This window comes from Anabrus simplex, chromosome 5 (assembly GCF_040414725.1).
Source record: "Anabrus simplex isolate iqAnaSimp1 chromosome 5, ASM4041472v1, whole genome shotgun sequence".
NCBI classification, from domain to species: Eukaryota; Metazoa; Arthropoda; class Insecta; order Orthoptera; family Tettigoniidae; genus Anabrus; species Anabrus simplex.
In genome coordinates, this window is record NC_090269.1 from 254,752,061 (window position 1) to 254,778,192 (window position 26,132).

The 26,132-nt window shown below is 36.8% G+C and overlaps 1 protein-coding gene across 1 annotated transcript in view; it reads left to right on the top strand.

Annotated features, from left to right (window-relative positions):
* The window catches only part of Dhc16F (Dynein heavy chain at 16F), a 1,052,459-nt gene that overhangs the window by 314,001 nt on the left and 712,326 nt on the right, over nt 1-26,132 (top strand). Inside the window, exons 20-22 of the mRNA XM_068227815.1 lie at nt 2,559-2,672; nt 14,437-14,573; nt 18,601-18,791. Of these exons, the coding sequence (XP_068083916.1) occupies nt 2,559-2,672; nt 14,437-14,573; nt 18,601-18,791 (442 nt within the window). The remainder of the gene's footprint in view (nt 1-2,558; nt 2,673-14,436; nt 14,574-18,600; nt 18,792-26,132) is intronic.

Here is a 26,132-nt window from a genome sequence, read left to right on the forward strand (position 1 = left end):
GATTGATTGATTGATTGATTGATTGATTGATTGATTGATTGATTGATTGATTGATTGATTGATTGATTGATTGATTGATTGATTGATTGATTGATTGATTGATTGATTGATTGATTGATTGATTGATTGATTGATTGATTGATTGATTGATTGATTGATTGATTGATTGATTGATTGATTGATTGATTGATTGATTGATTGATTGATTGATTGATTGATTGATTGATTGATTGATTGATTGATTGATTGATTGATTGATTGATTGATTGATTGATTGATTGATTGATTGATTGATTGATTGATTGATTGATTGATTGATTGATTGATTGATTGATTGATTGATTGATTGATTGATTGATTGATTGATTGATTGATTGATTGATTGATTGATTGATTGATTGATTGATTGATTGATTGATTGATTGATTGATTGATTGATTGATTGATTGATTGATTGATTGATTGATTGATTGATTGATTGATTGATTGATTGATTGATTGATTGATTGATTGATTGATTGATTGATTGATTGATTGATTGATTGATTGATTGATTGATTGATTGATTGATTGATTGATTTTTAAAATGAAATCTGCTCTTTTTCAAACATTAAACACAATTTCAGTTAAACCTACCTGCATAATTTACATTTTACTTCATACTTGTTGTGACCTCTCTTTCCTGCGATAGTACAGTTTTTTCTTATATAAAGTTGAGGGCACATTGAATCAAAACTGGTAGATATAGTCGAAAGCCAAAATGAGAATTCTGACCCAGTCTCCGGTGTTATTCACAGTATTATTAAACAGAACAACACTGAAGGTAAAATGTTTTAATTTGGGACAAGTGGGGACAACACTAACACAAATTTTGGAAGTTTATGTAGAAGAGGTGAAAATAATGCTTTTAAAAATTGAAATGTGAATTGGGTAGATCAATTGTAGAGGTTGGGTGCCCAGCCCATTATTTTGTATAATTCTTTGCAGACTGTTGCTGACAGTCTTTCCGCAGATGTTCAGACCATAATTGTGAAAGTGTATAATTACTTTTCGATATATACTGTCAGAGTGTCATCACTTATGGAATATTGTGAATTTGTAACATATGCAGATCTTCTAAATCATGCGAAAACTAGATGGCTGTCTCTTCTCAACAATTAAAGTACTTTTACATATGTATCAGCCACTAGAGTCATATTTCATGTCACAAGACAAATGTTCTGTTATTTTGAGGAAGCTTATTTTTGGTTTATTATGTCACAAACAAGCTTGTTTCAAAAGTCCATTGCAAAGATTGAGATGAAAGAGATTTCGGTAAATGAGGTTATATTAATACTGTTGGATGTAATTGACTCTTTGAAAGAATTAGTATTAAAGTTACAGATTTATTGATAGATCTGCCAGAATCACAGAAAGTAAAATTTCATAATGAGAGCATGACTTTCTATGATTCTGTCATTGATTATCTATTGAAATGGGGTGAGCCTCTCACTGAAGTCAACCATTTTGATTGGATACTTTTGTAGATGCCAGTTGTGGACTGTTGTTGAAAAAAGGTTTAAGTGGTGAGTGAGAAGAACAGCAGGAAATTGAATGGAAGTAGTTTGTTTGATCAGGCAGTGAAATTAAAAACTTTTGCCAGAGAAAGTGAAACAAATACAGAATTTACCAGTTCATTAGCTAGTAAGTGGACAGTGTTTGTCAAAAGTTGTGTCTCAGAAGGTCAGTATTCTGAGCTATGAAAAATTGGTCAGTTTTACTTTTTTTCTCCCTGGACACAATAATAATGTAGAGAGGGTATTCCTTTTGACAAATGCTCACTAGACTGAAGACAGGAGCAGATTAAGTTTGGCATCAATAAGGGCAATTCTTGATATTCAGTACAGTATGTCAGACATTAGTTGTAGTAATTTTATTAACTAATTACAAGTAATAAATGTTAAAAATTCTAGGTTCTGTCAAATTTTCCAAAAAAAGTATGGTTGGAATAACTTATATGAATGTGCAATGCTCATAAAGTTAAAATATATCACAATTCTTTACTGTCAAAAATCAAAAGATGCTCCATAACAAAAGTGTGGATTGTAATTTGCCCCAAGTAGTCTAATAAAGTATCACTCATATTTACTTAACCTTGCACATTTGTCCCGGTTTTTTGGAAAACAATTATGGCAACCCTACCCTCACTTCATCTTTCCACAAAAATGTTTGCTTTTCCACATCTTTACACATAGTTGTTCCCAAGCATTCCCTTGCTGTTTCTATCACAGCATCCCTGTATTCCACCCATTCTGTTTCTATATTCTGAACCTTCTTACAGTATTTTTTGTTTGGAACTTTTCACTAATCATATCCGTGTACTTCTGTCTAATAGGAAAATAATTGAATATAGGAGATGAACCATATTCACACCAATTTTAATGCCTGTGAATAAAAATGAAGATTATATTGATATTAGCAATTATATTTCTTTTACAGATATATTTTATTTCAGAAAAATACTAGTGGAAGATAATTGCTGTGTTAATTTTTAATGCCTATGACATTCTTTGTTTCAGATTGTGTTGACTGTATCACAAATCATTTGGTGTCAGAATGTGCATGAAATATTTAACTCTGAACAGAGTTTAATAAAGAATAAGATGGCCGCCTTTGAACAAAAGTGTTTTTCTGTGAGTATGGGTTTTTCTCCTTATTGTTGTAGGTACACAGTCAATATTTCAGAACAAGTTTGTAAACTCTATTTAATTTATTCTTTCAGTGAAAAATCTAAATACCAGGATTGAAAAACCAGTAAAACCCTGTTTATTTGGTAAAAACCAAATTTTGTTTTGTTGAAACCCCCTTTATTTTCCTTTATTGATATTATATGGTTGATAAAATTAAGTCTTGCTTTTCATATTATATGTTGACATGTTATATATTGATACTGATTCCTGAGACCCTGTGACTACTTAGGGATCCAGTCCTACGTTTTTGTCTCAGCAGCATCACCTTTACCACTTGGAATGGAGAAGGCCCTAGAAAATGTTGTCCAAACATCTGTAGTCACTCTTCAATCTGGCTGGAAAAACACACCCAGTTTGCAAGCAAAATGATAAAGAGAAGAAATCTAACATTCTCGCTGTTGCAACATGATATTTAGAACATTATTGGACCTGAAGGACAACAGTAACAGGCCAGACAGAAGAACTGCTTTTATTACCCATGAGCTAGCTTGGTTGAATATTGATATTGCTGCACTGAGGCAAATAAGGTTATCAGGTTAAGGAAGAATCAGTTTATCCTGTACAGAATACAATCTTTTGGAAAGGGAAGGAGGATGAAGAACATCACATTCATGGTGTTGTTTTTTGCGGTAAAGACTAATTAGGTGGATGATCAATGAATCACTCATACCGTAGTCGTTGAAAGACTCGTGACTCTGTGAATACCTCCCTCTGGCAACAGTCATCTGTTATGCTATTGGTCTCTGGGGTTGCTACAAATCAAATCTTGATGTTATTTTTCGAACACAGAAATGTGCTGTCAGAATGATATCGAGACCTAACAGGTTAAATCATTGCGGACCATTGTTGAAGAGACTAAGGAAACTTCCAGTACCAAGCATATACATCAAGCAATGCATTCTACATGCGATAAAAATATATTGATCACTTCAGAAAGAATTTTGACAATATCATTTACCAGACATGAACAAGAAATAATATTTTTATTGAGCACAAGAGTGAAACCATTGCCTTGAGACATGTAGACTCTGTTGGAATCAGATTATATAACAAGCTTCCAAATAAGATTAAAGAAATTAGTCCCTTCAGTTCATTTACCGCAGCTTTAAAAAATCTCCTGCTGAGAAGCTGCTTCTATAGTACAAAGGAATACATGATTAAGTGCTGGTAATGATGCTATTACTTATTAACTTGTAAATGACAGCCTTAAAAATATGTCGATGTCACAATGATTATGTATGTATTGTTAACGCCACACTCCTAGATTTTTATTTTATCTTGTAAATATTGATTATTAATATTATTTTTAAAAATTAGGATGTGCTGTCTTAGCATTGAGGTATGTGGTGTTCTTGTTGTTTTTTTCCTTTTTCTTCTTTTTCAACATGTTCATTATTGTACATATATTATTGTTAGTATTAAGAAATCACTCGACAATTCCTATACTGTTGACATATTTCAAAATATGTAATTGTACAGTCTGTGGAAGCTAAATGAATGAATGAATGAATGAATGAATGAATGAATGAATGAATGAATGAATGAATGAATGAATGAATGAATGAGTTCTTGTACATGTATCTCCTCATATGCACCCCGCACTAAAAGATGATGAAGATTCTAAGAATCATTTGCACCACCAACTAAACACAATCCTCACCATGGTACCCACCAGAGTCAATTTACTACTTGGTGACTTCATTGCCTGGGTGGGAAGAGACAACCAGTTGGAGGGAAACATCATGGCTAGTCAAGGTGTAGGGAACTGCAATGTAAATGAGCTACTTTTTGGTCTATTCATTGAACATGAGCTCTTCATAACAAACATACAGTTACAGTTACCAAACAGCTACAAAACCACATGGATGCATTCATGCTTGAAACATTGGCACCTTATTGATTATGTCATCACTCAACAATGTGACAAGAAAGATGTCCTACTCAAGGACACTGCAAGAAACATCGATGACTTCTGGACAGACCATAAACTTTCAGTTAGTCGACTCAGGATTACCATTCATACAAAAGTTGCACACTCTGTTTACAAACACTTTTAGGAGGATTTTCAACAACTCTATATGTTTCATAATGAAGCCATTGCCATAGAGATCCAAAGACTTATTCTAGACCAACTGACTCACAATCTGATGAACACAAAAGATCCAGAACTAGAATGGGCCACACTTCGAAATATCATTACAGAAACAACACAGAAAACAGTGGCTGGAATTGATAAGATTTCTGGTGATATACTAAAGACAATGGGTTGGGATGTAGTACCCAAAGTACTTATTTGATTATTGTTTGGTTGAGGGAGCTATACCAAATGAACAGAGAGTTGCTATAGTAGCCCCTGTGTATAAAGGAAAGGGTGATAAACATAAAGCTGAAAATTACAGGCCAGTAAGTTTGACATGCATTGCAAGTAAGCTTTGGGAAGGCATTCTTTCTGTTTATATTAGACAAGTTTGAGAAATTAATAACTGATTTGATAGAAGGCAGTTCGGTTTTAGGAAATGTTATTCCACTGAAGCTGAACTTGTAGGATTCCAGCAAGATATAGCAGATATCTTGGATTTAGGAGGTCAAATGGATTGTATCGCAATTGACCTGTCTAAAGCATTTGATAGGGTGGATAAAGGGAGACTACTGGCAAAAATGAGTGCAATTGGACTAGACAAAAGAGTGACTGAATGGGTTGCTATACTCCAGAAAATAAATCTCAGAGAATTAGAGTAGGCGAAGAGGTTCTTTTCTTTGATCATATTAGTATGGAAAACTGATAATGTATCTGCTGACATGAAATAATTTCACCATAGTTACTATCTTTAAGCATCAAAGAATCAGTGATAATTATTATGGCATTTCCTTAGCTCTCCATAGCAGGAAAAGTTTTTGCTAGACTCCTGTTGAATCAGTTCCAGACTGTCTCTCAGAAGATACTTCCAGAATCTCAGCGTGGGTTTTGTATGTCAAGAATTACCACTGATATATTTTGTGCAAGACAACTGCAGGAGAAATCCAGAGAGCAGTGAAAACTTCTGCTTTTAATGTTCTATGATGTGGAAAATGCCTTTGATACTGTGCCCAGAAAAGCTGTGTGAACATTTTATAGGACTAGCCAGAGTACTTCACAGTGGCATGGTTGGACAGGTTCTATATCACAGTGATATTTCAGAAAAATTCCCAATTACTAGTGGGCTTAAACAAGGCTGTGTCCTTGCTTTGATTCTTTTTTCCTGTTACTTACTGCCATGCTCTACGAGACATCATCAGCTAACAACGTAAGTGTAAATGGAGCTTTGAGTGACGACTTTTTAATCAGGCATTACTCCATTCAAAATGACTAAACTAGCTCACCTGGGTAAGTGAATCACAGTATGCAGATGACAGTGCTTTTCCAGCTCACACAACTATCAGTTAGCTGCTTTAAGAATGCATATGAAAAGTTTGGTCTGACCATAAACATTCAGAAAACTGAGGTGCGTACACAACTTGCCTGTGAAACAACTTACCATCTGAAATACGTCTCTGGATCAAATAGAATTGTTCTCTTATCTCGGAAGTATTCTCTTCATACTGTGCACTTCAGAGAAGGATGTGGAAAACAAAATATATAGCTTTTGGATGTCTTTGCAATCATGTTTTCCTGAATAAAGATCTGAGGACATGCACTAAGATGATGGTATATCAAGCTTTCCATCCCCAAATTCTATCCAACAAATTTTATATTTAGCCATTTGTTTTAAATTTATTGTATTTTACAGTTAGATCGCAAGAAGACCAAGCAGTTAATTGACCTTAAATAAAACAACATCAACTGGGGTGACCATGGTAAAAAACTAGGACTTGTTGTCTGTCTACCCCTTAGTCCCGTTTCTTGATATAGGATCAGGGATGAGGTGATATTAAATATTATGGCATATTTTTATGGCTGTGGCCTATGAATTAAAACTGTCCAAGCATTTTTCTGGAAGTGAAAATTGGAAGCCACAAAAAATCATTCTCAGGTCAGCCGACGATGGGGTTTGAACCCACTTGCATCCTGAATGCAGAGCTTGACTCCATAGCCATGGACACTTTGCTTGGTAAAAGAAAATCTGGTTTCAGGTTTCAAAAATGTATTACTAGAATAGGGCTTAATACTCTATGGCCAATTCCTTCCACCTCTTTACCCAATATCATTCATCATCATTTATTTCATCTTCATTAGCTCCTCAGCTGAGGTTGGCAACAGGAAGGGCATCCAGTCCTCTTACAAAACAACATTCCTTTTATAGTATGCTCTTAGGGTCCTATTTGGAGCTATGCTTCCCATTTGTCCATAGCATCATAATGTGCTTTATTCTAAGGTTTCCAACAGACTCTTGTCCAGTTCAAGTTGTTGCCCGAATTCTCATTCCTTATTTTGTCTATTCTTGTCTTTAGGAGACAATAACAGAGAAACTTCATTTTAGTGGCCTGTAGGCAACTTTTTGCAGCTCCAGTCAAAGTTGCTGTTTCCAATCCTTATGTTAGAATTGATTCAAGATATGCTTTGTACAGTGTGATTTTTAAGCTTGGAGAATGTGTCTTCACGAAGTAATTGATGAATAGAGTGGTAAATTTTGATGCAGCTTGTATCCTATTGCCTGTTTCTTGGTTTATAGTATTTTCAGAATAAATTAAGTTCCCTAAGAGCCATAACTGGTTAGGACATTTTTTGGTGACCAAAAATAAAAGTCATAAAGGGGGATACATGTCAAAAAGAATGAAAAAATGCTATTAAATTTAAAGTTTGGTTTGAACATAAAAATAATTACAATAAAGACAAAGAAACAAGTGTTGACAATTATAATTAATGAAATGAATAATGAATAAAGCATGCCAACATAGTAAAACATCAAGGAAAACCATTCTTGGAAAACGCAAACTGTACGTCTTTATTTGCACACAAATTTTCAAATGCACAAAAATGGTCAAGAATTTGATTCAGAATAAAGCAACACATGTTTAAATATACACAGAGTAACTTGCACATCATCACTTGCATGTAAGAAACATATATAATGTAGACTGCTTCTTTAGTTCCAAATTACATACAAGAGAGTATAGAGTTTGGTAATGTAATCCATTACACTGTCATCCACGACAAAACTTGACACATAACATTACACTATGTCGATAGCTTCTACCACTGCCAAATGTGTTTGCACTGCTGCACAGACCTCGCCAATTTTCTTCCTTGTGTTCTTGCTCGTTACTGTCTTTATCAATCATCAGCTGTTCATGAATTTTGTCTACCATCTGCATCTTTTGCAGGTGACAGCATTGTCATCACATTCAACATACATGGCAAAATTCATGTCTTCTTCATCTGTCCCAAGCTGGTCACATTCTTCATCCATATGATAAGTGCTTTCCATTATTTCCATTGGCGTCACTATAAGACCTATCTGCCCGCTGTCGGCAACCTTGAAGATGGTTTTCCATGGTTTCCAATTTTCACACCAGGCAAATGCTGGGGCTGTACCTTAATTAAGGCCATGGCCACTTCCTTCCCATTCCTAGGCCTTTCCTGTCCCATCATCACCATAAGACTTATCTGTGTCGGTGCGACGTAAAACAAATAGCAAAAAAAAAAGAACTATCTGTGTCGTGTGAAATAAAGCCACTAGCAAAAAAATATATATATATTTCCATTGAAACGTTATCAGTTGCTGAACAAACAAAGCCCACTTTGTGAAAACAGTTTTGAATTGTGGTTTTGTTTACAGATGCCCAAACAGGTTTTAAGAAATGCATGCCATCCAAAATTGAGATTTCATGTGATGCCATTTCCAGTAATCCCAACCTCTGCTGCATGAGCATCTTTCTTGTACTCCATCTTGTCAATAATAATCCAAAAACTATTTAATAAATGTTTATTATTAAAATTATAAAATCCTTTTAATAAAAGGATTTTATAATTTTAATATATTGTCCTCAATACTGTTCTATTATGAGATTAATTACATGTAAAATGTTTATTATTCGTACATGTTTCGAGAACATATCATTCTCTTCTTCAGCGAAAGTATTTCACAATTTCAATGACTTGATTAAAATTAAATTATATAGATGTTCAATTATTATTATCATCATTACTATTGTGATATGTTCTCTCATGTGTTTTCAGTGCAGTAAGTTTATCACCATAGTAGTTTAACTTGAGCTACAATCTCATCTGGCACTTCTTTATATTTCAGACATTCCCTATGTGCATATGTGGTACATGATCATATGCCCTCTCAGTATCCAAGAATAAAACTATAACCATTCTATTTTTATCCCAGTAAAGAATAAAAGAGTTCTAGGGTTGATCCGTCTGGACTAAATTCGTGTTGTTCTTCCTCAAGTTTAGGTTCAACAAATTTTCTGATTTTTCTTACCAGGAAAGATGTAAAGGAAGTAGGAAATGGAGAACTACTTGCTTTGATGTTTGTGGATGATGTAGTATGGGATGACACAAAGGAGGGAGTACAAAACAAACTTAATTTATGGAAAACTAACTTCGAAGAATATGAAATGAAAGTGAGCACAACAAAAACTGTGGCAATGAAAATTAGCAGGGAGAATTCTGAATGCACGACAGACAGGTTGAAGTAGTAAACAAATTAAGATATCTAGGTAGCATGATGGCCAGTAATTTCAGGGCAGAAGCAGAAGTACTGAACAGGGTGACCGATTTGTACGAAACTTACTATGGGACAGGAAGATTCCTCAAAGAACAGAAATCACCGTATACAAGTCATATCTCATTCCTATTCTTACATATTCCTTGGAAACATGCATAGTAACATAAATGAAAATATGCAAGCTTCAAGCTTGTGAGATGAAGTTTCTTAGAACTGTTCTCTAAAAGACATGACCTGATCACATAAACAATGAAGATATCCAAACAAACCTAGGATTAATTAAATCTGTGGAGGAAAGACAGAGGTCATTCAGACTTAAACTGTTTGGGCATGTTAAAAGAATGAATAGCACAAGATACCATGTGCTTATATGGAAAAAGGACAAACATGCAGAAGACCAGTTGGAAGATCAAACAAAAAAGATGGACAGACCACAACTGAGGGAAGACGTGGAGAGCAGAGGACGGAGTTGGGAATTTGTCATGAACAACAAACTGTTTTTGAACAGACAACATTGGAGAGTGCTTGTTTATACAACCACCTTACTGGGCATGCTGGAAGGGTTCATTGATGATGATTATGATGATGATGATGATGATGATGATGATGATGATGATGATGATGATGATAATGATGACAATGATAATGATAATGCTGACAATAATGATGATGCCTTTAATCGATGAAATATGAGGGTTATACCTCTATAGTTATTATACTTCTTTTTGTCATCTTTCTAATAGTGGAATGATCACACCTTGCCTGCACTCACTGGGGATTTTATTTTCTTCATAAATTTTATTTAGTACTCTGCACAACCATTCCATTCCAGGTTCTCCGAGTGCTTTGATTATGTCCATACTGAGTTCATCCAGTCCAGCTGACTTCTTGTTACCAGTATTCATTTTATATATTGTAGCTCCAATTCCAACCAGATCAGACTGTCTGTATTAGGTCTATTGCTTATAGGGTGTGGAGCATCATCATTTATATTGCAGTTCAGAAAGTGTTTGAAATATGTATTATCGGCACACTTTATCTTGGTGCATTTAGACCCTAGAGATGACAATGAATAGCACAAGATACTATGTGCTTATATGGAAAAAAGACAAACATGCAGAAGACCAGTTGGAAGATCAAACAAAAAAGATGGACAGACCTCGGCAATCTTCGAGATTCGTACTGGCAACGTTTGAAACACAAACTATGAATCGCTCAAGCATCGTTGTGCGACATCTGGCGTACACTTTACGTACTAGTACTGTTTTTGTTTACAGAGCAAAGCCAAACTATAGAATTCATGCTAGGAAAAAGATTCGCATCGAGAAATGTTATATAATGTGTATGTGACACAGTTGTTGGCTTAAGACAATAACGGTTTAGAAACTTCATATCGATCGATCATGTTCTCGATTCAATTCAGATTTCATTTTCATTCAGTTGGCAGCACTACCGAGACTGGGACAGCACCCTCCTTACTCCTCAACCCCGTACACAAATGCACCAAGATAAAATGTGCCGATAATACTTATGTAATATTTCATTATCATTTCTAGTTAAATCTCCATTTGTACCGTACAAAATTTCCTGTACTTGCGGCAAGGTATACATTGGCCAAACATGCCAGTCCATTGGGACTCGCATCAAGGAACACCAAAGAAATATCTGCCTCAACGAGCCAGACAAGTCAGCAATAGCTGAGCATACCCTGTCGTTGGTTCGAGATGTTGTGTTCCAAGTTGTTCGAGCTTTTACCCTCACTAAACACTATAGATCTACGATTATACAGGAAGCTGTGGAAATACGTAAAATTCCTAACAGTTTCAACAGGGACACTGGCTATCAATTAAGTAATATGTGGTTGCCAGCCATTAAGGATTTACATAGGTAGTTCTCTTCCCTGTCTTTTTTATATTGTTATTTCATTTTGGTGTTTTCCAAATTTGTACATTCGTCATCACCAGTTGGTTTATTCCAAGCTATGTGTTATGTGTTAATGTCATACTTTCATAATGTGTATACACCCTCATTATTGTAGAAGACCTTCTCGTGAATCGTCAAGATTTTCTTCTGAAGACGCAGAGCAAAGTTCTCTGGGAAACGTCAAGAGTTTCACCTTTCTTCCTTGACATGGTGTAAGCCAAAAAGCCCATATCATGTCTTCTTCAGTTCATATTTCCTCACTGAGATTATTAAGTACTTCCATGAAGTGCTGCCTCCATCTTTCCAATTATTGTGTCTACGATGTCAAGGCTACTCCGTTTGCATCTCTGACTGGTTTCTCCCCTGCAAAGTTCCTCCTAGAAAGCTTTTTTGTAATGGCGTATACTTCTTTGCTGTTACCGACTCTTGCTGCTTCTTCTGCTTGTGTTGCCATTTCGTCTATAAACACTTGTTTATCTCTCTGCACTTTCTTCTTAGCCTCCTTGTTGGTTTCCCTGTATTTTGTCATTGCTGCTGCTTTCTGATTTCTTGTTCTACTGGAGTGGATGAGTGCCTTGCAATCTCTTCTTCCACGGTCTTGATAATTTCCAGTTTATCTGGTGGAGTTGAGTCATGAAGTTTGTTTTGTGGCCTGCAGAAGGTCATTTTATCTTGTGGAGGTTTGCATTTAAACAGCTCTCTGAAGTATTTAGCCAAGTGTTCACAGTTATGCTTGTTGTTCATAATCAGGTTACCTTGGTCAATTTTGAAACAGATTTTGGGTGATGAGTAACCTTGAAGTTGTCTGGCCCAGCGGTGTAGGGGGCAACGCGTCCGCCTGTCACCCGGTGGCCCCGGGTTCGATTCCCAGCTGGTTCGGGTTTTTAAAATTGTAATGATTAATATCCCTGGCCTGGGGACTGGGTGTTTGTGATGCCCTTAATCTTTCTTTTTTCACACATAACATTCCACACTACCGCCATTCCAATTGTACCCAGGTTCCCGAGCTGCCAGGGGATAGATGGCGTGGAATGACATTAGTAGATGAATAAGTTTGATAAGATCACAATATGAAGATAAAGTTGGAATTCAAGAGGACAAATTGGGGCAAATATTCATTTATAGGAAGGGGAGTTAGGGATTGGAATAACTTACCGAGGGTGATGCTCAATAAATTTCCAATTTCTTTGAAATCATTTAAGAAAAGGCTAGGAAAACAACAGGTAGGAAATCTGCCACCTGGGCAACTGCCCTAAATGCAGATCAGTATTGACTGATTCATGGTGCCAGTAAGGGAGAAAGATCCATATGGGTCGACACCCCGAACAAATAGCATTAAAAAAATAAAAAAATAAATTGAAGTTTTTGCCCGGTCCCCGCTGTGTAGGGGGCAACGCATCCGCTTATCACCTGGCGGCCCCGGGTTTGATTCCCGGCCGGGTCAGGAGTTATTAATTGTAAATGATTAATATCCCTGGCCTGGGGACTGGGTGAACACCTGTCCTGTCCTCTTCCTTTGGATCTTAAATTCTTCGAAGTTCTTTTTGGTGGAGTTCTGCTTGTTCCAAGTTTTGGAATGTTTCCGGAGAGTATTTTCACACTCATCATTCCACCTTGGATGTTTCTTCCTTTTAGTGAGAAAGATTGTTTCTTTGCTGCTCCCTGGATCTTGTAAGCCATTTTTTCCCACTCATAGGAGTCATAGATAGCTTATATGTCACTGAAGAGGCTTACTAAGTAAATGAAGAGTAACGTATAGTTTCATGTTGCTTTTTTTTTTTTTTTTTGCATTACATATCAGGCTGTCAAGTCCACAAAATGCACACACCAGCCAACCCTATGAATGGCATTTTCATACCTTACAACAGTGAAGGCATGAGGAATGGCATTACTAGCATTGTTTACATCTCAGTCACTTTTATATTATCAGTTCGGCTCCGTGGCTAAATGGTTTGCGTGCTGACCTTTGGTCACAGGGGTTCCGGATTCGATTCCTGGCAGGGTCGGGAATTTTGACCATTATTGGTTAATTTCTCTGGCAGGGCAGCTGGGTGTATGTGTTGTCTTCATCATCATTTCATCCTCATCACAACGCGCAGGTCGCCTACGGGAGTCAAATTGAAAGACCTGCATCTGGCAAGGTGAGCTTGTCCTCGGACACTCCTAGCACTAAAAGCCATACACCATTTCATTTTTTCATATTATCAAAGCCAACTGAGACAAAGTACAAATTTTTTCTTGTCTGCCAGGCTGAGTGGCTCAGATGGTTGAGGTGCTGGCCTTCTGACCCCAACTTGGCAGGTTCGATCCTGGCTCAGTTGGGTGGTATTTGAAGGTGCTCAAATACGTCAGCCTCATGTTGGTAGATTTACTGGCACATAAAAGAACTCCTGCGGCACAAAATTCCGGCACCTTGGTGTCTCCGAAAACCGTAAAAAACGTAGTTAGTGGGACGTAAAGCCAGTAACATTATTATATTCTTGTCTGTGACTGAAGACATATTGCATTGTAAACACTAAATCTTCTGACTTTTTAATATTTAATTTTGGGGATATTAGGTCGTGTAATGCTTATAATATGCTGACACATTCTGATCCTGTGAGCAGGATCATCTTCAGAGCAATAACAAAGATTTTATTGGCAACTGTCACTCCAGAGTAACCAGACTCAAGATAGAGAGACCCTGTTAGAAATGTATTTCATTCCAGGGCCTCCAGAGTCAAGGAGAAAGATGTTGAGGAGTTAACAATGGAGGATAGCTATGATCTACTCAGTATATAGCTGTCATTTTTGTTTAAATTATTTGGGTGTTTAGAAATTCCTATCATAATTTTACTTCATCTTCTGCTGGTGGATTTGTAAAATTATGTAATAAAATTGAAATAAAGTTTGTTGATGATATGAGAGTTAAGATGGGTACCTATACAGTATTTTAGCTAACTCTGTATGAATTTCATAACTGGAATTACTTCCTTATCCATTTTATTTAAGGATTGAAGAGCATTTTGCTAACTTTAGAACTTGATTTGATTGGTATTTATGATATATCTGACCTCTTAAATACTGTCTAATGCATAAAAATTAAAGTTAGATGTGACATTACATTTCTCTTTCTTTCTTTCTTACAGGAACTTAATGATTTGGCTGCAATGGTCAGAGGAGACTTGAGTCATTTGAATCGCTTGGTGATCTGCTCTCTCATTACAATAGATGTGCATGCTAGGGATAATATTACCAATTTAGTGAAAGAGCAAGTTATGTTTAGGTAAGTTTCTTTTTCAGATGAAATGCTCACTCACTCCTCACTGATTCCTCACTCACTCACTCACTCACTCACTCACTCACTCACTCACTCACTCACTCAACAATAATTTTTTGTCAAACAGCACTTTTTTATCCTCATATTTAAGCATACTTTACATCCACCTAATCCTCTTTGTTCATATTTTAAGAAAAGATCTTTATAATACATTGACCTGGAAAAAAAAAAAAATTCAAAAATCAACACTCACATTTTCCTAAATTTAAATTTTACTATGATAATATAAAAATAAAAATAATAAAAAACATCAAGTAAATGGATAATGGAGACTGCTGCCTAATGAAATAGTCTATCGGGAAAATGAATCAATTGTGGATACAATGCGAAAAAGGAGAATTGACTTTTTCAGCCACATAGTAAGACTACCAGAGACCAGACTACTGAAACAATTATTCAATTTCTCTTGGAAAAGTAAAACCAAGAACAACTGGTTTGTTGAGGTCCAGAATGATTTAGAAGAACTGAATATAACAATGAAACAAATTGCAGAGAGAAAAGAGAAGAAGATTCTGAGAAGTAGAGGTACAAGACTAAAATTAAAAACAGTCGATCGAAAACAGTACAGCATTACAGATGAAGAGAGGGTGGCCAGGTCAGAAGAAATGAAGTTCTGGGAAGAGAAGAGGAAGCTGAGAAAACATTACAACTAATATTGTGAAGACTGTAGTGTATATCATACATGCCAGGTTTTCCGGTTTTTCCGTAAAATGTACGGATTTTGAGTGTGTTTTACGGTTGTACAGATGAACAACGTTATTGTACGGATTTTGAATATCCGTGCTTGGTTTCGTTCTCTACGTCAAATCGGATTTGTTTGACTTTCGATAGTAGCTGGTAATACGAGATGCAGTGTTTGAAATTCGACCGCTAAATGTATCAATAATCACATTTTCGATTATCACCGTGCTTTTGTCACCTGTTCGACCTCAACTGCTACTTCATTCAATGAGAATATGAGAGATGCTCCCAAACAAGTAGCAGGCTGCGATTTTGAAGAAAAGAAATCCGTGAAAAGAGCAGGCTGTGAATTTATATAAAACAACTTTAGTAACTGTGTCGTGTTTTGTAGCAGCTGAAAGGCCTTGTTTGTGTGCGTGTGTAACATTGGCGGTAGTTCTGAAACTCGTGGAATTGTGTGACGAGTTTCTAAGCGATTTAGTATTTTTAGTGGTGTTTGCATATTCTGCTTTAATGTTTTATATGATCACGGAAAGTGATCCCAGTGTTAAATGAAAACAGATGAGCACTCATCAAGATGTAACTTTGTGTATATTTAATTTCAGGGGTTATCATAACATATACAGTAAAACCTCGATACGTCGCTTTTCAGGGGGTAGGGGGAAAATGACGACGGATGCGGAAAAACTATAAATGCGAGCAACATAAAAAATAGGGGGAGAGCAAAATAATTGTTGTATTGGGACATTTTTCGTTATGTAAATATATTATTATTATAAAAGCAACAATAATGGCACATGGCCTCCGGAGCCGTACGCAGGTCTTTCGAGTTTTCACGTGATAGACGATCTACTTGCATATGAACATGCGGCCCTACCTGAGATGAATTCTAATGTTTAATTCGGCAAACAGACAGCCCCCGAACTGTTGGAATTAACCAAGGAAAGTTAAAATCATCGACCCAATCCAGACCCCTTGAATCAAAGGCCAACACGTGTTAACCATTTAGCTCATATTATACATAACTGTATCAAAATATTGCAACAATGATACAGGCTTACGAAATGAAAATAAAAAGCGCGACTTTTAGGCAGTTTCGTTTCACTTTTCTTTACAAATTTTGTAATAATTGAAGACCTTTATGTTCAGTTCTCTTATTGCAAATTAAAGATATACGTGGATATTACGGCGATAACCTGTATTTAGGAAAAGATTCCGTATACCATTTCCGAACGTTAGGTTAGATACCCAACACGGCGCGGCTCCCGCAGCTCAGACAATGTCACAGAGGATAGAAATTCAACGTGGCGTGTCTCGAACAATGTCGCAGCGACTTGTGCCAAGCTGCCAACTTACGAAATAGTTACAAGACTAGGCTATGAGAAAAGATTATTGGTCAGGCTTGGGTAGGTCCGGCTTGTAACAGACTATTGAGCAGAGGGCAACAAAGCAGTCAACAGGCCTCTAGCATCTCACACACTCCACAAGGTACGACGCGATTAATCACCCTGTGACTAATGAAAACGTATATGGCGCACTGCGCGATTTTCTCTTATCTTCAACGAAGTTGGCAGCCTTACCCAGCCTATACCAGCACAGAAAATGGTGGCAAATTTGAGTTTTACGCTGTCTACGATTTAATTCTTGTAAATAAGAATACTTTCAGGGGTCGGTTAGTGGGTCGAGGAGAAGCGTTGGCAGGAGGCTCGTAGTGAGGTTGCGCGTGAATAACCTGCGTGCAGCATTCCAGCCTACAAGATCCTTGTTCAAGACTACCAACTCCGAATCGCACGTACATTCTCGCATAACAGGCTGCCGCTATCATATACTAAGAGTATTGAGCAGTCCCTCTAAATAAATAAAAACACTTTTGCTTATATTTTTTTACATACGATCCATCAGTGCGGGAAAATTGTGATCGAGGACAAATAATTTTTCGACGTTCGATGCGATAAAACGATAGTTTGAGAAACGATAAATGCGGGGAAATTTAACATTGGTTTATATGGAACATTTTTGGGACGAAATAAATTCAACGATGAATACGGAAAAACGACAGTTCCAAGAAAGATGAATCAAGGTTTTACTATATTTAACTTGTGTTAGTATAGTTTATAATCTCCCCCGGCCCCTTGCCGTCTTTTTTCATTATATCTCAAGACTGTTACACATGCGCCTGTTGTTAAAAATTTTCCGCTTAAGGATCTTCCGGATTTATCTTTCCGAAAGTTGGCAGGTATGGTATATGGATTGATTTAAGTGCTCCAGTGAGGGCGTAAACTATGTAAATAAATAAATAATAATATTTATTGTTGTACACATTCTATTGAATTAGCAATGTTTTAATGGCCATTGTATACGGTTTCAATTGTGATGTAGATAGAGATTGTTGCAGTGTGCATTGTTATTTGTGTAATCCTTTTGGCAGTCTCCATGCAGTTACACCTTATGGTCATTGTTATTTGCTTGATGTCTATCTGCATCCTGTATATCATGCTATGAAATATCAGGTTTCTGAGAGCCTTCATATAGTTTAATGATCTGACTGCAATAGTGCTCACAGCAGACTTCAGTTATTCGAATCACTTGGAGATCTGCTCTCTCGTTACAATAGATGGGCAAGCTAGTGAGAACATTATTACTATTATTATTTATTATTTATTATTCTAGTGAAAGGTGATTGGGTAAGTTAAAGGCTTGTTTCGTTGTTTATCAGCACCAGCGGCGGCACATGACTTTTATCAAAGTGTTAGCACACTAGTTTGTAGAAACATTGATAAAAAACAATGTGTGGATATTAAAGCTCAAATAGAAACATTAATTTTTAAACTTACTCAAATCAATCCTCTCTATATATCTGCATAAATTACATCTTTCTTGTGTTTGTGTAATTCTTAAGTAAGTTTTTATCCGATCCAATGCTGAGAGAAAGATTGCTTGACAGAGGCACTAATAACAGGAATAGTCAGAATTAGAGAACAGAGTTTGATTACTAGGACTTCTTAAATTCTGTTGATGCATAGATGGCTGACAACTCAGTTTTGAGTACCAGGACGTTGAAGTAGCTACCGTATAATTTATCCATGGAATCGAATGGCCGAGCATGTTGGTGTTGGTGAGAGTCTGTTTAATCAAGTTTCTGGATGTAGCATCCATTCCAAAGTCTTCCAGATCATTCAATAATGACTATAAGTCGATCGAGTTGTATGCTTTTAACATTATTTTAATAGGCATGGTTATATTATTAGCAGATTTCTCCTAAATATTTTAATCTTCTGTCTTATTTTTTCAGTTCAAGCTTTGACTGGCTGAAGCAATTGCGTTACTACTGGGAGGAGGAGATTGACAATTGTGTGGCTCGAATGTCAAGTGCTCGGCATGTTTATGGCTACGAATACCTGGGAGCCTCACCGCGTCTTGTGATAACTCCCCTGACTGACAAGTGTTACCTGTGTCTCATGGGTGCTCTCCAACTAGATTTGGGTAAATATGTTTGTGTACACTCCCTCATTTCAGTCAATAGATACATAATGGTTATTCAATTGAAACATATAGATAGGAACACTGCAAATAATTAACAGGACAATCTATGGGTGACAGCACTGTATAGCTTGGTGTTTGTAGGAACAGTGCAGAATGTGGTCAACCGAGAAATGTATCCATAGAGTAGAGGACAAATTTGTAGCAACATTGGTGTGTAATGAATACGTCTAAACAAATGACATGATTCAGTTCTAAATCAGCTGATGATGGTGACTTAATAGAGCACTGAAACATGTACTGTAATAATAAATAATGTTGTAAATATCATCCAACAACATTGTATTAGTATTGAAAAGGTGGAACTTGATAGATTTTAAATTATTGTGATCTCAGTTCAATACAGAAAATAAGATGAAGTTTCTTATGTTTAATGATTCAGTTCTTGTTCAAAATAATGTTCTTTAGCAAGTTACCTAAATATTTAGTCATATGCAAGCTGTGCGTGGAGGCATGTTTATAATGAAGCACAGTGTTCATTTCATGTGCTGAGTTTAGAGGTGGATTGGTATACATGGTAGATCTTCTCTGACCTGGACAGGTGCCTGTAATAATGTACGAAAGGATTGCCACTGTGGACATGATGATGCCATATAACTGTATGTGATCTGTCAATCCTATCAACCTCAGCATCATGAACTGGTAACTTAAGAATAAGAAAGAAAGTTTTATGTGGGTACCAGGGCACCTCACTGATGTACAGTAAGCTGTACAGATGGGGATTTGCTTGGAAGTTCTCAGCCAATACCAAATGAACAGACAGTGTTTCTTGGAGTAAATTGTGACTGATGATGAAAACTAGTTCTGCTGTTTCAAGCTTGCAAGGAAGTGGATGAGTCAGGAATGGGGAAAACTTCTGTCACTAGGGCTAAAGAAGGCAAAGTTATCTACTGGCTGGCAAGATTATGCTTACACTGTTCTTTGATGTCATTGAGCCTGTTCTGTTGGTGTGGCTACTGATTGCAGGCTTAATCAATGCTTAGCATTATTGTGTCACATCACAGAAGCTTCAAAGGACCATGAAAAATATGGCTCAGGAAACTGTTGTGAGGTGTGCTTATGCTCTATGATAATCCATGCCTAAACATTGTCAATACAACAATGTGTACTCCGAGCTGAATTTGATGATATTATGGATCACCTGCAATACAGTCCGAATCCCTCCCCTTGCAACTATCACATGTTCAGTCCATTGAAGAAGGCACTGAAGGGCATGTGCTTCACCATCAATCAAGTGTTTTATGATGATGTGGAAGAGAGTTTCAGTCAGCAACCAGTGTCTTTCTTTGTGGAGAAATTTGTTCTACATTTGTCAGGTGTTTGCTATTCGCTTTACACTGCACCGACACAGCTAGGTCTTATGGTGACGATGGGACGGGAAAGGCCTAGGAATGGGAAGGAAGTGGCTGTGGCCTTAATTAAGGTACAGCCCCAGGATTTGCCTGGTGTGAAAATGGGAAACCACAGAAAACCATCTTCAGGGCTGCCGACAGTGGGATTCGAACCCACTATTTCCTGGATGCGAGCTCACAGCTGCATGTCCCTAACCGCATAGCCAGCTCGCCTGGTGACAGGTGTTTGAATGATGAGGATGATTATCTGTAGACTCTCTTGAAATGTCATCAGTATGCTGTCATTGACTTAGAGCAGGAGCCAGCAACATGTCCATCACAATCTACTGGCAGATCATAAGAATAGATTTAGTAGATAACAAGCTTTAAAGAGAGGAAAAATATTTCCAGAAAAGATTCAAATATGCAGCTGTAAATTCCCACACAATCATTAGGAGAAATTTCTTTTGAAATTTGACTCACTTTTTCACATACTAACAAGTTCTTCGATGGCTGAAAATATTATTTTCTTTGCATGTGTTAGATATTGCTGCATTCCAATTGTCATATTTATTAATTCTGTGAGTGAAAACTGTTGATTTGTGATCTGCAGGATGAGTATCCTTTACTGACTGACATTGCACTTTGTTTTAAGGCCTTATGTGCTTCAACTTTCCTTTGTGAATTTTTATTTTCAAGTATGAACTTTGCTAACATTAGATCCAGATCTTGGTTAACTGGCCAACATTCGGAATAGTGCATTCAACTCAGTAAAACTAGTTTTTCACTCAACAAAAATATTGTTGAGAAAACTTCCTACCAAATTTCATGCTTAGAAAGGTGATTGTAAACTCTTATGTTTCCATAGATGTTTGCAGTATAATTTATTTCCATATGCATATCTTAATTTCATTCCATTTACTGTTATATTTCCTAACATTTCAAAACAATTATGTTGGATTGCTGTTGCTTAAGGGGTAGATTATTTAAATCATAGGGATGTTTGCTCACAGTAGTGCCATGGATAATTTCTGATAGTTCATCCAACAAATTGGGAATAATATAATGGTTGACTGTGCTAGAGAAAGGCCCCCCTTGTTCTTCAAAGGGTAAGATTGAATTAAGGATTGTTGTCACATATTTTTATATTGACAGATACAGGAAATCTCTCTATTTCTGTCTTCAGTACTGATTGAGGAGAAGACCAAGAAGAAGATGGATAGACTGCATTCGTGAAGATCTTAGGGAGAAACAGTTAACAGAGAACGATGTCTGGGGTAGCAACAAATGGAAACGTTTGGCTAGAAATATTTATCGTGCCTCCATGAACAGGAGAAAAAAAGAACTGATTTCTTCACAGCATACCTTTTGACCTAGTGCACATGTCATTCTAATCTTCTTCAGGACCTTAATTTGCCTAAAATATTCATTCTTATACTCACAAACAGTTAGAATACTTTTGACCCTCTCATTTGCTTTATGAGGGAGAGTGGACTGATCAGTAATTTCTCTACTTCTATATACCATTATTTTATAATACTGATAAATATGAGAACTTTTCTTCTCATTTATACATTTATAATTCTGACTACTAATTTTTACTGACCTTTTCTTCTAAATGTCATGATACCATCAAATAGCAAATGAGTTATTCTTACTTTCATTTTGAAGTTATCACATTCACTCTCCCACAGATCAAATTTCATTTTTACAGTGGTTAGTTGTAGCATTGTATGTCGTAATAGAAGAAGAAAAATCACTAAGCCAGTTGGTTTCTGTGGAAAGGTGCAGTGTAGTTTTTGCATGCATGCCTTGGGTGAGCACACAATGTGAGACGGGTTTTAAAACAAACTGAACTCTTTGTGTTAGTTTCTGAAACAATTATAATGTTATTTATGACATACTGCAGTGCATACCAACAAAAAGAATAATAATATTGAAGCAATGTACTCAACAGACAGTCTAATTACAAATGAACAGTCAGATTCCGAGGTGAAGTGTTGCCGTTCTGCAGTACACCAAAATACTTGGGAATAACACTTGATAGAACTTTGACTTTCAAGCAACATCTTTCAAATGTAGCTGCTAAAGTAAAAACTAGAAATAATATTCTTCAGAAACTTGCTGGTACATCATGGGGAGCCAATTCTCATGTTCTAAGATCAACAGCATTAGCCTTGTCATATTCTGTTGCTGAATACTGCTGCCCCTCTTGGATCAATGGTGTTCACACAAAGAAGATCGATGTACAACTCAATCAGACAATGCGCATAATCTCGGGTTGCATTCAGAGCACGAACACACTATGGCTTCCTGTTCTCAGCAATATTGCACCTCCAGCCCTAAGACGATCAGAAGCTCTTCTAAAGGTTTGGAAGAACATTCAGCAGAACCCCCAACTACCCATCCATCAAGATATTACGCACACTGAACATCAACGACTGAAATCAAGGAAACCACCCTGGCGTACAGCAATGGATCTTGAAAGAACCTCTTTTCATGTTAACATTTCATGGAAAGCCCAGTGGGATCAGTCTTCGGTAGTGAACAAACATCTGGTTGAGAATCCTTCTAAACGAGTACAAGGATTTGATCTTCCAAGACGACAGTGGAGAATCATCAATCGGATAAGAACTGAACAAGGCAGATGTGGTTATCTGTTGTGCAAATGGGGTTGGACTAGGTCTGCAGATTGTGATTGTGGTGCATCTTCTCAGTCAATCCACCACATTGTTGCTGACTGCCCAATTCGAGCTTTCAAAGGAACGCTGATGGACATTCACCGCACATCGGATGAAGCAGTTGATTGGGTCAAAATGCTAGACCTAGATTTATAGTATTGTACGTACTTGTGACTACGCACATTTACCCTGAACTATATACATGTGTGTACATAGATTCATCATACGATAAATAAATAAGCGGTTAGAAACTTTTGTCAGTTTCCAAGATGACTTGGCAGACCACACAAGGCATTTCGCTCGGAACTTCCTTCATACGAATAATATATAACACAAGTGTTCAACAAATTATTTATATATCTTCAAGACAGTGATTTATATTTATTGAAGTATACTAAGAGATCTTAAGAATTTTTAAGTGTTGTGTTATATCCTCAAGGCAGTGATTTATTTTAGTGGATACTGAATATTCGATCAGAACTATTTTCAAGTATTATGCTATCTATTTTTGTTATATACATGGCCAATTAGTTTTGTAGATGTTTTAAGATATTATGGCTGATGATGGCGTAATAACAATATGCCGAAACTAGTACCAAGATTAAAATAAATTATATTGTATTGATTAGGTTGATTACCTCATTTGTCTACAGGGGTTTCGAAAAGGTGGCCCACGGGCTGCATGTGGCCCGCGAAGCCTTATTGTGTGGCCCGTGAGAGCTTTAGAAAAATTACATATATTTTTTAAGAAATGTGAAGAAAATGTACCAAAAATATTTCATAGCTTATTCAAAAAGTTAGCCCAAATCACGACTAATTCATTATTTAATATTATTTCCTGTTTGAAGTATTCACTTGACTTGAATAGATTATTTCATTTCTTTAAATGTAAAAACCTCTTTCTTACGAGAGCATATATTTTCGTATGGATATCATTTTCACTTGCATGTATATCTTGCCACAATATCAAATCCATATAATGGTGAACCTGTTGAGGATCCAACCAGCCTTTGGGCTGAATACCCAACAAACATACATACATACATATAAACATTTGAGAATATTTTTCAATAACGTACTTTTCAATATTGTCATATATATCTTAAGGATGACATAAAAACATTTGAATTGTCATGCAGACATATACGATGTGCAACAATCAATTGTTTCATAATTTCCAACCTGTCTAAAAATGTTTTCGTAGAAATGCACTGCCTACTTGATACAAAGAATCTTCATATTCATGTGAAACCGGTCCCAACTTCACAGAAACTGAACTCTAATCGCTAATATTAATGAAATATAAAGACACTCATTACATGAAGCAAACAAAGTTGATAGAGAATTAAGTCAGCAGTTCTATGAGCGACGCGCCGTATCTCACAGTGCAGAATGCGGCAAGAGCGGACGTGGGCCCCTCCACTGACCTCCATCCCCCTCACTCACGCAGCAATAGACTCGCCCGGCAAGGCTTGCTGGCTATTCCTCCCATCTCTACACACCTAGTCGCGCATGTTTGACGTGTAGTGAAGTGTCACAAGTTACCGTACTGTCCATTTTGGAGGCTTTGTTTAGTGTTGAGTGTAAAATGCTTGCGTCTTTTACGAGAATAGCTAATGAGCAGAAGCTCTGTGAAACGCAAAATTGAAAATGCAAACAGAATTTACAAGGAAAGCTGGGAGAGTGACTATTTAAATACTAACAACAGTGGGAAGCTTCAGTGTTTGGTTTGCAAGCAAATAGTGTCTGTGCCGAAGGAGTACAATGTTAAATGACATTACTCAACAATGCACGAGAAAAAAGTATGCAGCATATAAGGAAGAAGCTTGACATGCACTGGTTGCAGACTTCAAAAAGAAATTGAAACAGCAAACAGGTATATTCGGTAAAGTCTTACAAAATAAGTAGTCTTCTCTGTACGCATCCTACGCAGTGTCTTTTGAACTTGTAAAGGCAAAAAACCCTTCACTGAAGGCAGGCTTCTTAAAAATTAAAATGGCAAAGACTTTTGGAGATGCTAAAATGGCTGGGAAATTGGAATCAGCGCCACTTTCCAAGCAAATAGTACAGATAAGGGTCACTGATATGGGAGAACAAGTAGAAAAAGCGCTCATTAAATTGGTTAAAAGAACATTTTTCTCGCTATGCCTTGATGAAAGCACTGATCAGTCAGATGTCAGTCACCTACTAATATTTGTACGCACCATCTTCGAAGACTTCAGTAGTAAAGAGGAGCTATTTGATGTCTGCTCTCTTCAAGGAACAACAGAAGGGAGGGACCTTTTTTATGATGCTGTTAAAGGAACTGCCAACAGAGTTGGAGGCTTCAGTAAATGTTCAGCCATGTGACAGACGAAGCGCCAGCAATGACAGGGTGAAGACAGGACTGACGGGATGGCTAAAAGAAAATGGCGTAACATGTCCAATGATCCACTGTCTCATTCACCAGGGAGCATTGTGTGGGAAGTCAATTAAGAAAACGGAAGTCTTTGAACTTGTGGTTACAATTATTAATATGTTAAGAAGTGGAGATCAAGACTTTTTGCATAGAAAATTCAAATAACAGTTTTTGCTGGAGATTGATGTAGAATATGGAGACTTGCTGGTGTACAACCATGTAAGGTGGCTGAGTGCAGGGAAGTGCCTTCAATGTTTTTTTTGCAATTCGCAAGGAAATCCCCCAATTTCTTAATAAGTTTGTCTCATCAGATACCTCAGAACTAGAAGATAAAATTCAAAGCCCAGAGTTTAAGAATTATGCTTTGTCAGTACACTATCACTTATAGAATCAAGACACTGTGATGCCACTGTAGGAATGAGCTGGAAAGCAAAGACATGGAAGCTCGCTACTGTTCTAAACAAACATTCTACAATGACTACAATCATTACTGATCTGCATTTAGGGCAATCGCCCAGGTGGCAGATTCCCTATCTGTCGTTTTCCTAGCCTTTTCTTAAACGATTGCAAAGAAATTGAAATTTATTAAACAACTCCCTTGGTAAGTTATTCCAATCCCTAACTTCCCTATTTGCTGCAATTTGTCCTCTTGAATTCCAACTTTATCTTCATATTGTGATCTTTCCTACTTTTAAAGACACCATCCATACTTATTTGTCTACTGATGTCCTCCCACGCCATCTCTCCACTGACAGCTTGGAACATACCACTTAGTTCAACAACAATAAAGGTGTTTTAATTTAATCCACCTATGCAGTACTCTTATTTTCACTTACAGTGGTTACCTAAATAGACTCACAGTTAAATGGGACAT